General features: G+C 48.9%; 1 protein-coding gene across 2 annotated transcripts in view; it reads right to left on the reverse strand.

Annotated features, from left to right (window-relative positions):
• Positions 1-65: 65 nt before the first annotated feature.
• Positions 66-12192, reverse strand: part of RTN4IP1 (reticulon 4 interacting protein 1) — a 22221-nt gene continuing 10094 nt past the window's right edge. For both annotated transcript variants that reach the window (XM_064170228.1, XM_064170227.1), the window contains exons 7-9: positions 10297-10480; positions 8393-8485; positions 66-712 (exon numbers count right to left, since the gene is read on the reverse strand). In XM_064170228.1, the coding sequence (XP_064026298.1) occupies positions 596-712; positions 8393-8485; positions 10297-10480 (394 nt within the window). In that variant the 3' untranslated portion in view covers positions 66-595. The remainder of the gene's footprint in view (positions 713-8392; positions 8486-10296; positions 10481-12192) is intronic.

Here is a 12192-nt window from a genome sequence, read left to right on the forward strand (position 1 = left end):
CAATGTCATCAGCTCAATCTGTGCCAGAGGTTAGGTAATTAGAATAATTAGCAGTTACAGACTGATTTTTGTTCCATGCTTCTATTCAGATTAGACATGGCATGAGAGATTTGCCATATCAAGATGAAAGTACTGGTCTGGAAACAGCAATGTGGCCACTTACTAGAGAAGCTCACAGGTTCTGAGAATGAACCACAGTGAGGAATAATAAACATTAACCAGGGTGAACAGAAGCAGGGAAGGAGACCAAGGGAGAAAGGACAATTAAAGTGTGCTCATCTTTTCCAGGAGTTAGCTAAAACACCTGGAAGATAACATCTCTACAGACTGACAATGGATCTGGGTGTTCCACTTACCCAAGAGTGAGGGCAAAAGCCACAGCTGCAGCCTGAAAGTTGTCTTCTAAGAGACAGTGTAATTTCTTGTCTGTGTATTAAGTGACAGGCAGAGTGTGAAAGAGGCTTTCCTAAAAGAAGACTTGACAAAACACCTGTATGCAGCCTTGAAAGTTGAAGCAGTTGCTAAACTCCAGGTCATGTTCAAGTGGAATCTGCCAGCAAGGCCTGGCAGTGCAGAACAGCAGTCAGAGACACTTTTATTGTTTACTGATGACATTGATCACTGTTTTTCCCCGGGCATGTCCTCCTTCCAGCTTCTCAAAGGCCTTTGGAACTTCAGAGAAAGTGAAGACTTCATCAATAACTGGTTGGATCTACAGAATAGACAACAGAAAGTGTCACTGTCTTAGGAAGCAAATCATGCAGCACTCTCAGCCTTCATGACTCTAGGAAGAGAGGAGGAGCTTTCGTTACAGTATTTAGGGCAGAAGTTGCCAGTGAGGTAGTGACTGGATTGTAACTGTTCTCAGGTACCCATCTCTGTGCAAGAGAAAGCTTCCTGCTGCTCTTTGCCCAAGTTTTGAAGCACCTTTGCTAGCAGAGTTTGGAGCCCTCACCTTGGACTCTTTTCACCATACAAGGCTCTACCTTCTAAGCCCTATTATAAGAAGCTGACACTGTGGTTCAACTTTTGCTGTCCACAATGCTGCACTGAGGAAAAGGAGTAATTTTTTTTGTCCCCCTCTCATATTTCTACTGTTAAGCCCAAGAACTTTCAAAAGTTCAGCTGATAAAGATACCCATGGATCCAGTACCTAACTGCATCAGGACATATAATCAACCAGGTTGGAAGACACCTCCAAGCTCAGCCAGTCCAACCTAGCACCCAGCCCTGGCCAATCAACCAGACCATGGCACTAAGTGCCCCAGCTAGGATTGGCTTCGACACCTCCAGGCACAGCGACTCAGCCACCTCCCTGGGCAGCCCATTCCAATGCCAATCACTCTCTCTGACAACAATTTCCTCCTAACATCCAGCCTAGACCTCCTCTGGCACAACTTAAGACTCTGTCCCCTTGTTCTGTTGCTGGTTGCCTGGCAGAAGAGCCCAACCCCACCTGGCTACAGCCTCCCTGCAGGTAGTTGTAGACAGCAATCTATGATTCTGTCCCCAGCCTGCAGTGCTGCTTGGAGTTGTTGTGACCAAAGTGTAGAAGCCTGCACTCGGCCTTGTTAAATCTCATCCCATTGGCTTCTGCCCACCCATCCAACCTGTTAAGGTCCTTCTGCAGGGCTCTCCAACCCTCCAACAGAGCATCATGACTTGGTGCCCTTAAGAGACTTACCCACAAATGCAGTACAAAGAAGTTCACATTTGTTGCTGAGTCATTTGGATTGGAGACCTCAGCCACGCTCAATTCCAACAGCCACAGAGCACTGAGCCCAGCCTGCACCAACTGCTACTGTGGCATTAATTTTGTAGAGTAGTCTCCTGGATTGTTTGAGTCTCATCTCTTAATAATGAAGGTGGAATTACCCTCTTCAGTGCTCCCATTAATAACTAAGGAGCCTGAAAACCACACAAGCATTTTCTTTAGCCAGCACAGTGTACTGACAGAGGCAGAAGAAAGTCCAGCAGCTTCTCAGAAACACTTGTCACTGCTGGTCCAAGGGAAGAGACTTTTTCTTTCCCCTGATGTCAAGTTCTGAGTCAGCCTTCCAAAGGCCAAAGCAAGACCTATAGACTCATAGAATGGTTTAGGTTGGAAGGGACCTTAAAGCTCATCCAGTTCCAAACCCCCTGCCTCTGTAACAGGCTCTCCCTCATCCAACCTGGCCTTGAACACCTCCAGGAAGGGAGCATCCACAACCTTCCTGGGCAACCAATCTATGCACAAAAGAACCTACCACACCTCCTCCCAAAGCCACAAGGACACTGTAGCACTTTGTTGCTCTTCAAGTGAGGAAGAAATGCAAGGTGTAAATGATCAGCTTTAAGGCAAAACCGTGTCTGGTCAGCATCCAGCAGGGAATGGCATCAGCAAAGTCATGGACATGGACCCAAGCAGCATAAACAACGAGACAATGGCTTTGGGTCCACTGAGCATCTGAGCAAAGTGCAGCTGCTGTGGCTCTGGGCAGGAGGAACGTGCTGCTGAGCAGCAGCCACTCACTGTTTTGAGGCAGCCCAAACACTTGCTTTCATAGCAGAAGCTTGGTTAAAAACAATTGAGTAACCTTGTTGAGCCAAGCACAAGTGCAGCACTTGTACAAGTACTTATTGTTAAGGGCAGCTCCACACAAAGCTGTGCTTCAGTTGAGGCAAAAACAAAAAGGGCTACAGAAACTCAACCTGCTGGAGCATGGCACAGCCGAGCCCAGCAGGGCAAGGGGCCGAGAGAAGGGGAAAGGTATTCAGGGAAGAAAGCAGTGCAGCAGCACGAGGGATGGGAAGCACAGGAGAGCCCAGGGCAAGGCAGACACTCACTTCAGACACCTGCAGAAGCTAAGGAGCAAGGCAGGCTGCAGTCATTGCTGGTGGCTGCAGCTTACAACCGTGGCAGGAGGAGGCATCTCAGACGCCTGCAGAAGCTGAGAAAGAAGGAGCAGGGCAGGCTGCAGTCATTGCTGGTGTACAACCCTGACAGGAGGAGGCACCTCTCACCCTCGGCCTGTTGGAGAGAGCTCAGACACTGCACTTGAAAAGTGGTGACACAGGGATTCAGGGCAGCCCTGACTTCAGCCTCACAGCTGAAAACCCTGCCCTGCAGCCAGCACACACTCAAAGCCCATCTCTACATCGCTGTCACCTCTAGCACCATTTAACCGCTGGCTTTAGGCAGTGCTATAGAGAGGCATGAATGCTAAAACTGATGATCCTGACAATCTAGAGCATTAAACATTTCATCTGGCTGGCTGCTCAGCCCCATTGTTTGACTAGCCCTGAAAGGGCTGACCCATGTTGCAGCACAGTGATTCACTCAGCCTTTACCACAATCCACTGACTAAGATAAAATTTCTTCCTGTGACCAGACAAACGAGTAGGAGAGCGTCTGCTGGTTGGTGACTGTGTGATAATAAATGGAGATTAACAGCATAATAAAGCACTGCCTATTTACAGCCACGCATCAGTTCCTTGCCAGAGGACACCTATTTGTTCAGGGAAAAAAGGGATTAAGCTAAAGTCTGGGAGAGAAAGGATTGCATGCACAGGGCATTGAAATCTTTATCTGAAAGCAGATTGGGCCTCTGCATTCTCTCTGCTGCAGGACACACTATAGAAATGAATCTCAGGGCTCTTGCAATGAACTCATGTGTTTGGGAAACAACAAAAAGAGCAATTGCTGATGCTGATGAAGGCTTTCCCACAGGGAGCAGAGGAGTGGTAGCCCAGCTCTGAACGCAGCAGGCAGCACACAGCCACTGTCAGGAGTTGACTGGTCAGCAGGAACAAAGTCCCACTAGAGGCAAATTCAAGCCCACTCTTGGAGGTCCCCATTTCTATGGTAGCAAAGGCACAGTCTGAGTTTATCTGGAGGGGACAAGTGAACTCTTGGAGGTCCCCATTTCTAAGGTAGCAAAGGCACAGTCTGAGTTTATCACGAGGGGACAAGTGAGAAAAAAAAAGTCCATCTTTGGTGCCTTAGTAACCTCCATTAGCAACAAGTTGCTCCAGTGGGTGTGGAGCTTGCTCCTTGCCACTGGAGGGAGAGCTGGGGCCTTCAAAGCCTCAGGAGACAAAAATCCCAAAGCAAGGGAAAAAAACAGTTGAAGTACTCTCAGTCCAAGGGCAATGACAGTGCATTGGCTGTCCCCCAGGTCTGTAAGGGACAGCCCTGTCCAAACTGAAGGGCAGCCTTGCTTTGCAGAGCCTCCCTCCCAGCTCCTGCCTCCCCTGCACACACCCTCGGTAAGGAGCCCTGAGTCTGCTCACAGCTTGTGTGCCTGCTTTGGAAAAGACACTGGCACAGACAAGAGCTGTGATGTGCTCCATCAGCCATCACAATCCTCTTGGGGGCAAAGACCTACTTGCCATTTTGGCTAGCTGAGTTAGAAGACAAAGGCTGTCTTCCTCCAGAAATCACCACCATGCCCAAGTGTGGTCCCTGGGCTCCAAGAGAGAGCTCAATACTCTCCTTTAGCCTTCACCAAGTCTTCTTTCAATGTCAACAAGAGAACAGGCCCTGGCCTGCAGCTAAAGAGTTACCCCTTCAGTACTTTGTCATCTCACAAAGAAAATGCTGGTTTCTGGCATTTCTTCCTCTGCTCTACTCAAGCTCCATGTTCTCTGGGTCTTAATCCCACTCATCTCTTTCTTCAGCCTTCCTTCCCTTTAATATGGTCTGCAGCAGGCTGTGCTGAGCCTCAGGCTGCTGGCCAGCAGTAGGCTCTAGCAAATTAAACTCTCAAACCCAGAGCTGTGACCCCATAACTCACTGCTGTGCTGGACTCAATTCCCTTCTACTCTAGGGGACCAGAGACCAGAACTCTGGGACCAACGTTCCACAGAACTGCCACTGCAGCAGGATGAGGCCACACTTCTGGTACACAGAGAAATGTTCACAGCCCTCCCTGTGCTTATCACAGTATCACCAAGGTTGGAAGAGACCTCATAGATCATCAAGTCCAACCCTTTACCACAGAGCTCAAGGCCAGACCATGGCACCAAGTGCCACGTCCAACCCTGCCTTGAACAGCTCCAGGGACGGCGACTCCACCACCTCCCCGGGCAGCCCATTCCAGTGTCCAATGACTCTCTCAGGGAAGAACTTTCTCCTCACCTCCAGCCTAAATCTCCCCTGGCGCAGCCTGAGGCTGTGTCCTCTTGTTCTGGTGCTGGCCACCTGAGAGAAGAGAGCAACCTCCTCCTGGCCACAACCACCCCTCAGGTAGTTGTAGACAGCAATAAGGTCTGCCCTGAGCCTCCTCTTCTCCAGGCTAACCAATCCCAGCTCCCTCAGCCTCATGTGAATTTACACCCTCCAATCTATCTCCTATTTGGCTTCTTTACAGAGGTTACTGCTGTAATCACATAGCATGTCCATAAAGAGCATAACCAAGCTACCATGGCCTGGAGGAAGAGGAGCAGATGTGCTTTAAGAAACACATTTTTGGTGGTGGATAGAGGTTCCATCTGGAAAAGAACTCATCTGAGCTTTTGGCATCCTCTCCTCGAGCAACATCCCTGAGCTTTAGCCAACCAACCTGGCAAGCAAAAGCACTGCAATGAGAAAACATGATTTGGGTTTTTTAGAAGTGCAGGCTTTGCAGTCCTGCAGGGACAAAGGTGGGCACCAGAACGAGTGTGAGTGAGCAGCTGTGAGCTCTGGTAGCTGTTGACACTGAAGTACAGAATTGCTACCCTGGTGTCCTTTGCAGACAGGCAGAGAAAAGCAGGTACCACTCAAGCAGCACTACAGGTTGGGGACAGAGTGGCCAGACAGAGAGGGAGCTGGGGTGCTGGGAGAGAGGAGCTGAAGATGAGGCAGCAGTGCCCAGGTGGGCAGCAGAGCCAATGGCATCCTGGGCTGGCTCAGGAGCAGTGTGGGCAGCAGGACGAGGGAGGTTCTTCTGCCCCTGTGCTCAGCACTGCTCAGGCCACCCCTGGAGTACTGTGTCCAGTTCTGGGCTCCTCCATTCAAGAGAGATGCTGAGGTGCTGGAAGGTGTCCAGAGAAGGGCAGCAAGGCTGGGGAGGGTCCTGGAGCACAGCCCTGTGAGGAGAGGCTGAGGGAGCTGGGGGTGTGCAGCCTGCAGAGGAGGAGGCTCAGGGCAGAGCTCATTGCTGTCTACAACTACCTGAAGGGAGGCTGTAGCCAGGTGGGGTTGGGCTCTGCTGCCAGGCAAGCAGCAACAGAACAAGGGGACACAGCCTCAAGCTGTGCCAGGGGAGGTCTAGGCTGGATGTTAGGAGGAAGTTGTTGTCAGAGAGAGTGATTGGCACTGGAATGAGCTGCCCAGGGAGGTGGTGGAGTGGCCATGCCTGGAGGTGTTGAAGCAAAGCCTGGCTGGGGCACTTAGTGCCATGGTTTCATTGATTGTCTAGGGCTGGGTGCTAGTTTGGACTGGCTGAGCTTGGAGGTCTCTTCCAACCTGGTTGATTCTATGATTCTAAGTGCAAGTCACCTCAGGTATCCTGGCACAGCCAGAAAGGCAAAGCCTGGAATTGCACACACAGAGATGGCAGATCTGGAGAACCTTCAGAAGGGTCTGCAGCAGAAGAGAAAATTCACTGACATTTCAAAAGCACTAAAAGCTGAGTTACTCAGAACTGTCTTCACTCAAAACTAAGGGGTTCAACTGCATGAGCTCACTTTGAAGGCTTCCCCAAGTCTTCCAGTTACCCTTTTATTGCTTTGTGATGCTTTTTTGTTTTTTTGAGGGGGTTTTGTTCTCATTTATTCTATTCTACTCGAACAGTTTCTCACAACTAAGTGAAAAGCAGTGTTTATGGTACACTTCCTCCAGTAATTCTCTGCTGCCTTCTTCCAAACACCCACTCCTCTGAGTGAACCATCTGTCTACTTCAGAGAGCTCTTCTGTCTACACAATAAAGAGCATCACAGTCTTATAAACATCTGGCAAAATGAACACATCTGGGCCTCACAAAGTCCTGCTGCTAGCTCAGGTGATTACAAGGCTTTACAGAACAGAGCCAGCCTGTGCTAGAATGAGGACTCTGCAGACCACCAGGCTGGTTTTGCACAGACAATAAAGGACCAGCAAACGTCTTTGTCCTGATGCTCATATTAGAGCAGCACATCCACAGAGGGAGGAGGTCCCTTCCAACAGGCACAGCTCTTCACCTGCCCAGCTCATCAGGCAGAGAACACAGGTTAAGCCCCCTCTCTCTTGCACAAACAGGTGTTTCCCAAGAGGCTTTCATGGGCATATTCTATATTTGTTTTGCATACAAGCTGGGAGCAGAACACAAAACAAGTTGTGACTGCTAAAGAATCAGGACAGAAATGACAATAACAAAGACAAGTGCGTTCCTGATCCACAGACAATTACAGTTCAGCTGCTGTGCTTGGATGCAGTCACAGGATCAGAGAATCATACAATTGTTTGGGTTGGAAAAGACCTCTAAGATCAGCAGGTCCAACCACCAACCCAGCACCACCATGGCCATTAAGCCATGTCCCTAAGAGCCATGCCCACGCATTTGATATCTGCAGGCATGGTGACTCCACCACCACCCTGGGCAGCCTGTGCCATCAGCTGATCACTTCCTTCCAGAAAGAAATGTTTCCCAATCATCAACCTAACCTTTCCCTGGCACAATTTCAGGCCATTTCCACTTGTCTTATCACCTGGCACTAGAGAGAAGAGACCAACTCCCACCTCACTCCGATCTCCCTTCAGGGAGTTGTAGAGAGCCATAAGGTCTTCCCTCAGCCTCCTCTTCCCCAGACCAAACAAGCCCAGCTCCCTTTGCTGCTCCTCACCAGACTTGCTCTCCAGACCCTTCTCCAGACTCACTTTAGCCCTTCCTGAAGTGAATGGCCCAAAACTGAACCCAGTACTCAAGGTGTGGCCTCACCAATGCTGAGTGCAGGGTACGATCACTTCCAGTGTTCTGCTGGCCACACTAGTGCTGATCCAGGCCAGGATGCTGGTGAGCTTCCTGAAGCATTTCTTTCCTGGCCATGGGATAATGCCTACAGCACTGGACATTCACAGCTGTAGCCAAGGACTCATTTGACCACACTTCCACTGCTGCTGCAGCCTCTCTTCTTGAATAGGTCTGCCCAGAGCCTTCTCTTCTCCGTGTTGAACCACAGCTCCCTCAGCCTGTCCTCACAGCAGAGGTGTTCCAGCCCCCTGATCATCTTCCTCACAGCTTACCAAGCTTTGTGTTTTCAGAGACAGGCAGAAAGCAGAACAATCTTAAGGATTCCAAACTCCCATGTTCTGCGCAAAAGGCAGGAGTTAGAAACCGGAGCAAGTCAGAGCTCAGCTAAGCCTTCCTCACCATTGCTCTTGCAACATTTTATCCCCCCACTGAGATTCCCTCTGGCAGCAGAAATACCCAAACACCCAGAATTTCCATACCTTTCCAGAATCAACTAGTTCTGCTATTTCATCCAAGCTGGGCCCGCTCGGCGCAAAGAATGCCCACCGATAATGGACTCCTTTGAAGAGATGCTGCAAGAGAGATCACAAACACATTTAAAAATCATGAGAAGAAACTGAAAGAGAAGCTGAAGTTAACAGAAGCACCAGAGGAAGAACTTAAAGTCATGGAAATTATATGCTAGTGTCTGAAAGGGGGAAAAAAAAGGTCCCCTAAGGCCATGAGTTAAATGTCCAGACAAGGATGTTTGTGACCGCAGCAGGATCAGGGCAAATTTTGTGTCTGGTTCCTAAGTTAAGTTTAGGTTGGAGGGGACCTTGAAGATCATTTAGTTTCAACTTCCAGGGGTACACCTTTCACTAGACTAGGCTGCTCAAGGCCTCATCCAACCTGCCCTTGAACATCAACAGGGAGGGGGCATCCACAGCCTCCCTGGGAAACCTGTTCCAATGTCTCACCACCCTCCGTAAAAGAATGTCTAATATGTAGTCTAAATCTGCCCTCCTCAAGCATCAATCCATTCCCCCTCACTCCTACCACTACACAACCCTTTTTACAAAGTCCCTCCCCAGCTTTCTTGTAGCCCCCTTCAGGTACTGGAAGGCTGCTCTGAGGTCTCCCCAGAACCACCTTCTCTCCAGGCTGAACAGCCCCAACTCTCTCAGCCTGTTCCCACAGGGGAGGTTTTCTCCAGCCTTCTATCACCTTGGTGGCCACTTCTGGCTCCAGCAGTTCCATGTCCCTCTTATGCTTGGGGCACCAGAACTGGATGGGGGTCACACCACAGTAGAGGGGCAGAATCCCTTCCCTTGCCCTGCACAAGCCAGCTGATTGAGTGAAGCAACCCCCTTGACTAAGCAGCATGATCTGCTACACGGGAGAGAAGTGGTGCTGTGTGATTACACACACAAGGGGTGAAATAAAGCCAGCGTGTAACCTTTAGACCCTACCACCTCCATGTCAGTGACTAAATCTTCCAGCATTACACCTGACAGAGTCATCACCATCCACTGACAGATGGCAGCTGATGTGAAAAGCACAAGCCAAGAGCACCTCCTCTAAGTCGTCAGAGGAGTAGGAGCCATTGCCTGCCAGAGAGATGATTTTCAGTGCATGGCATGCAATGCTCTTCATCACAGAGCCGTGCACAGCGAGCAAGAGGAGTTCTTTCTTCCCAGCCTTTTCATGCTGCTTTTGAGCTTTCCTTTCAAAGTACTGGTGCAGGACTTCAAATCTCATTCAGCCATGCCATCACAGGAGTACCATAGCAACTGCCTGAAAAGCACTCATTTGGAGAGCAAGCACACATGTTGGGAGAAGAAAGGAATGTTCCCCAAAGCCTCGCTCATCTGGCCACTGGCAGAAGGTTTGAAGATCCACTTATGAAAACTAGAAAAATCAGTCTCACCATCCAGACACACGAACATAAAAGAGATGAAAGACTTTCTAGCCACCCCTCAACCACTTTTATTACTCCCTGATGCTGGAACAGGATGAAGAAAATCAGTCATGGAACAATGTTTTGAGAGAAAGCCTGACCAGCCTACAGCAAGCAGCAAAATTACCCTGGGTTCAATGAGGCAGGGATTTGCTCTGTTGACTAAGAAACAGGAGCTGTCAGCAGGGCTCACCAGGGAGCCCACAGAGAAAAGGTCACTGTGAAAAGCACAATAAGGAATCAAAACTTCAAAGCACCCCAAACTACCACATACAGCAATGAGCACCACCCCACACATTGCTTTTCAGTGCAAGAAAGAATAAGAAACAGATCTGAAGCACACTTAGTGCTGCGACAGATGAGCCACATGACAAGGATCCAAGCCACAAAGGAAGCCACAGGAATAATAAATAACCTTAAAGAATAAAGGCTTTTGTCACTCACCTTCAGAGTTTTGGAACCAACGGTGACTCCTGTTTGTAACATGCCGTCAGCCACCCCGAGTTTGTCCATGTTGATCAGGAAAGGTGTCACCAAAGTAACGTAGGTTGCTCCTGACCATTTCTTCAGCAGATCCAGAGCCCACTTCTCAGTGGAGCCACCAACATTATCAAGGATGAAATCAAATCTGCAGAGATGTAAAAGGACAGGCTTTAAACCAAGATGGGGTCTGTGTGTGTGAAATGATCACAGTGAAGCTTAATCCATATCAGACATTTGCTGCAGTTTCTACTTTCACACTGCACAAATCTGTCTGCAAGTTCCAAGGCTTCTGCTGAGCCCCAGCTGCACTGTGCAGCAACAAGTAAATGTATGGGTCACTGCCCCCTGCACAGCAGACACAGGCTGCTTAGAGAGCTTAGGCTCCAAAAAGCAGACTTAGCTGCACAACTACATTCCCAACTTACTTAAAGCCTTCTAGGGCTCTGCAGCCCTCCCACTGAGACTACTGCAGCAGTCTCGAGGTCTGTGCTAGCCCTGAACACCACAGTATGGACATGTGGAAACCAGTCTGGCCTGACACCCTGACCAGGAATACCTCCTGTACATGCTGTGCTCACGTCAAAGTCAGCTCCAGTGACAAAGTTTTGCCAACAAATTCATCTACTAATCCTTATCTCCTCACATCTCTTCTGTGACCCAATTATCAGCTTCACTCTAAAAGTCTTTTTTGACCTTACTTGTTTGTAGGCCATTTTACCTCTCCTGACAGCTCTTTTCTTCACATCTACCTAATTCCAGATGGAACCTAATGATGAAAAGGATCTAAAACCTTCTCCTTCATGGAATGGGCATATGCAGCCTCTGGCAACAAGCCACAGTTTCAGTCTTTCTTCTCATCTTCTCAGCATGTAAGCTTGTAAAAACTGAGTAGGGCAACAGGGAGCTGTGCATCTTCTCTTCTGCTAGATGCAGCTCATTCTCATGTTCATCTCACTTTCATCTCCAGATTGCAGCAGATCTGTATAGACACAAACATCTCAGCCAAATCACTTTTAAATATAGAGGGAAAAAACTCCATGCAAAACTTCTCATCTCTGGAAATTTTTTCCTGCCTGCCTTTCAAAGATGGGATTTCATCTTCAAGTTCAGACAACCTAACAGTTAACTGTCAGCAGGAGAAATCCAAGTAAGGAAAACTAATGCTCCAGAAAAGAAACTACCTCATTATGGGGGCTGAAGAGTCAGCACAACTCAAAAGGGGATGGAAACAGGAACATCCCTCTCAGTATTCCTGACTGATCAGTTTAGCTGTATCATCAGACTGCATCCTAGGATGCTGCTGTTGCTATCTCCTAAAAAGAGGCACCTGCTAGAATGGGTGTTCAGCATTGAAGATGCTGAACTGCTCAAACTCAGCACTGCTTGCAAACTGCAAGGTGAGCTGCTGCATGCCCTGCCCATCCAGTACTGTTCCCCTCAGAGCTGACAATCACACCATGGCTGAACAGCTCCTGACTTCTCAGTACAGTCACCACTAAGACTCACTCACAGACTGAACAGCTTTTCTTGCCCCTCCTACAAAGTTAACTCAGTCCAGCCAAAAAGAGCAGCGCAAATACCATGTTCAAATACATGTCACAGCAGAGGCAAGATGCCAAATGCACATACACATCTTGCCAGACACAGATGGGAAGATGACAACAGCAAAAAAGGCTTCAGTTCTAGAGAATCCTCTCCCAGGCCAGTTCAAACTAAGTGCTGAGACAAGGTAAGTGTGCTTGCTTATCAGAGGCAGCCATACCCAACCTAACACAAGAAAAAATGACTCCCAGTAGAGTTGCACAGTGGCTAAAGAACCACAGAGTCATAATCAACCAGGCTGGAAGAGAGCTCCAA

The sequence above is a fragment of the Pogoniulus pusillus genome, chromosome 33 (assembly GCF_015220805.1).
Source record: "Pogoniulus pusillus isolate bPogPus1 chromosome 33, bPogPus1.pri, whole genome shotgun sequence".
Taxonomy (NCBI): Eukaryota; Metazoa; Chordata; class Aves; order Piciformes; family Lybiidae; genus Pogoniulus; species Pogoniulus pusillus.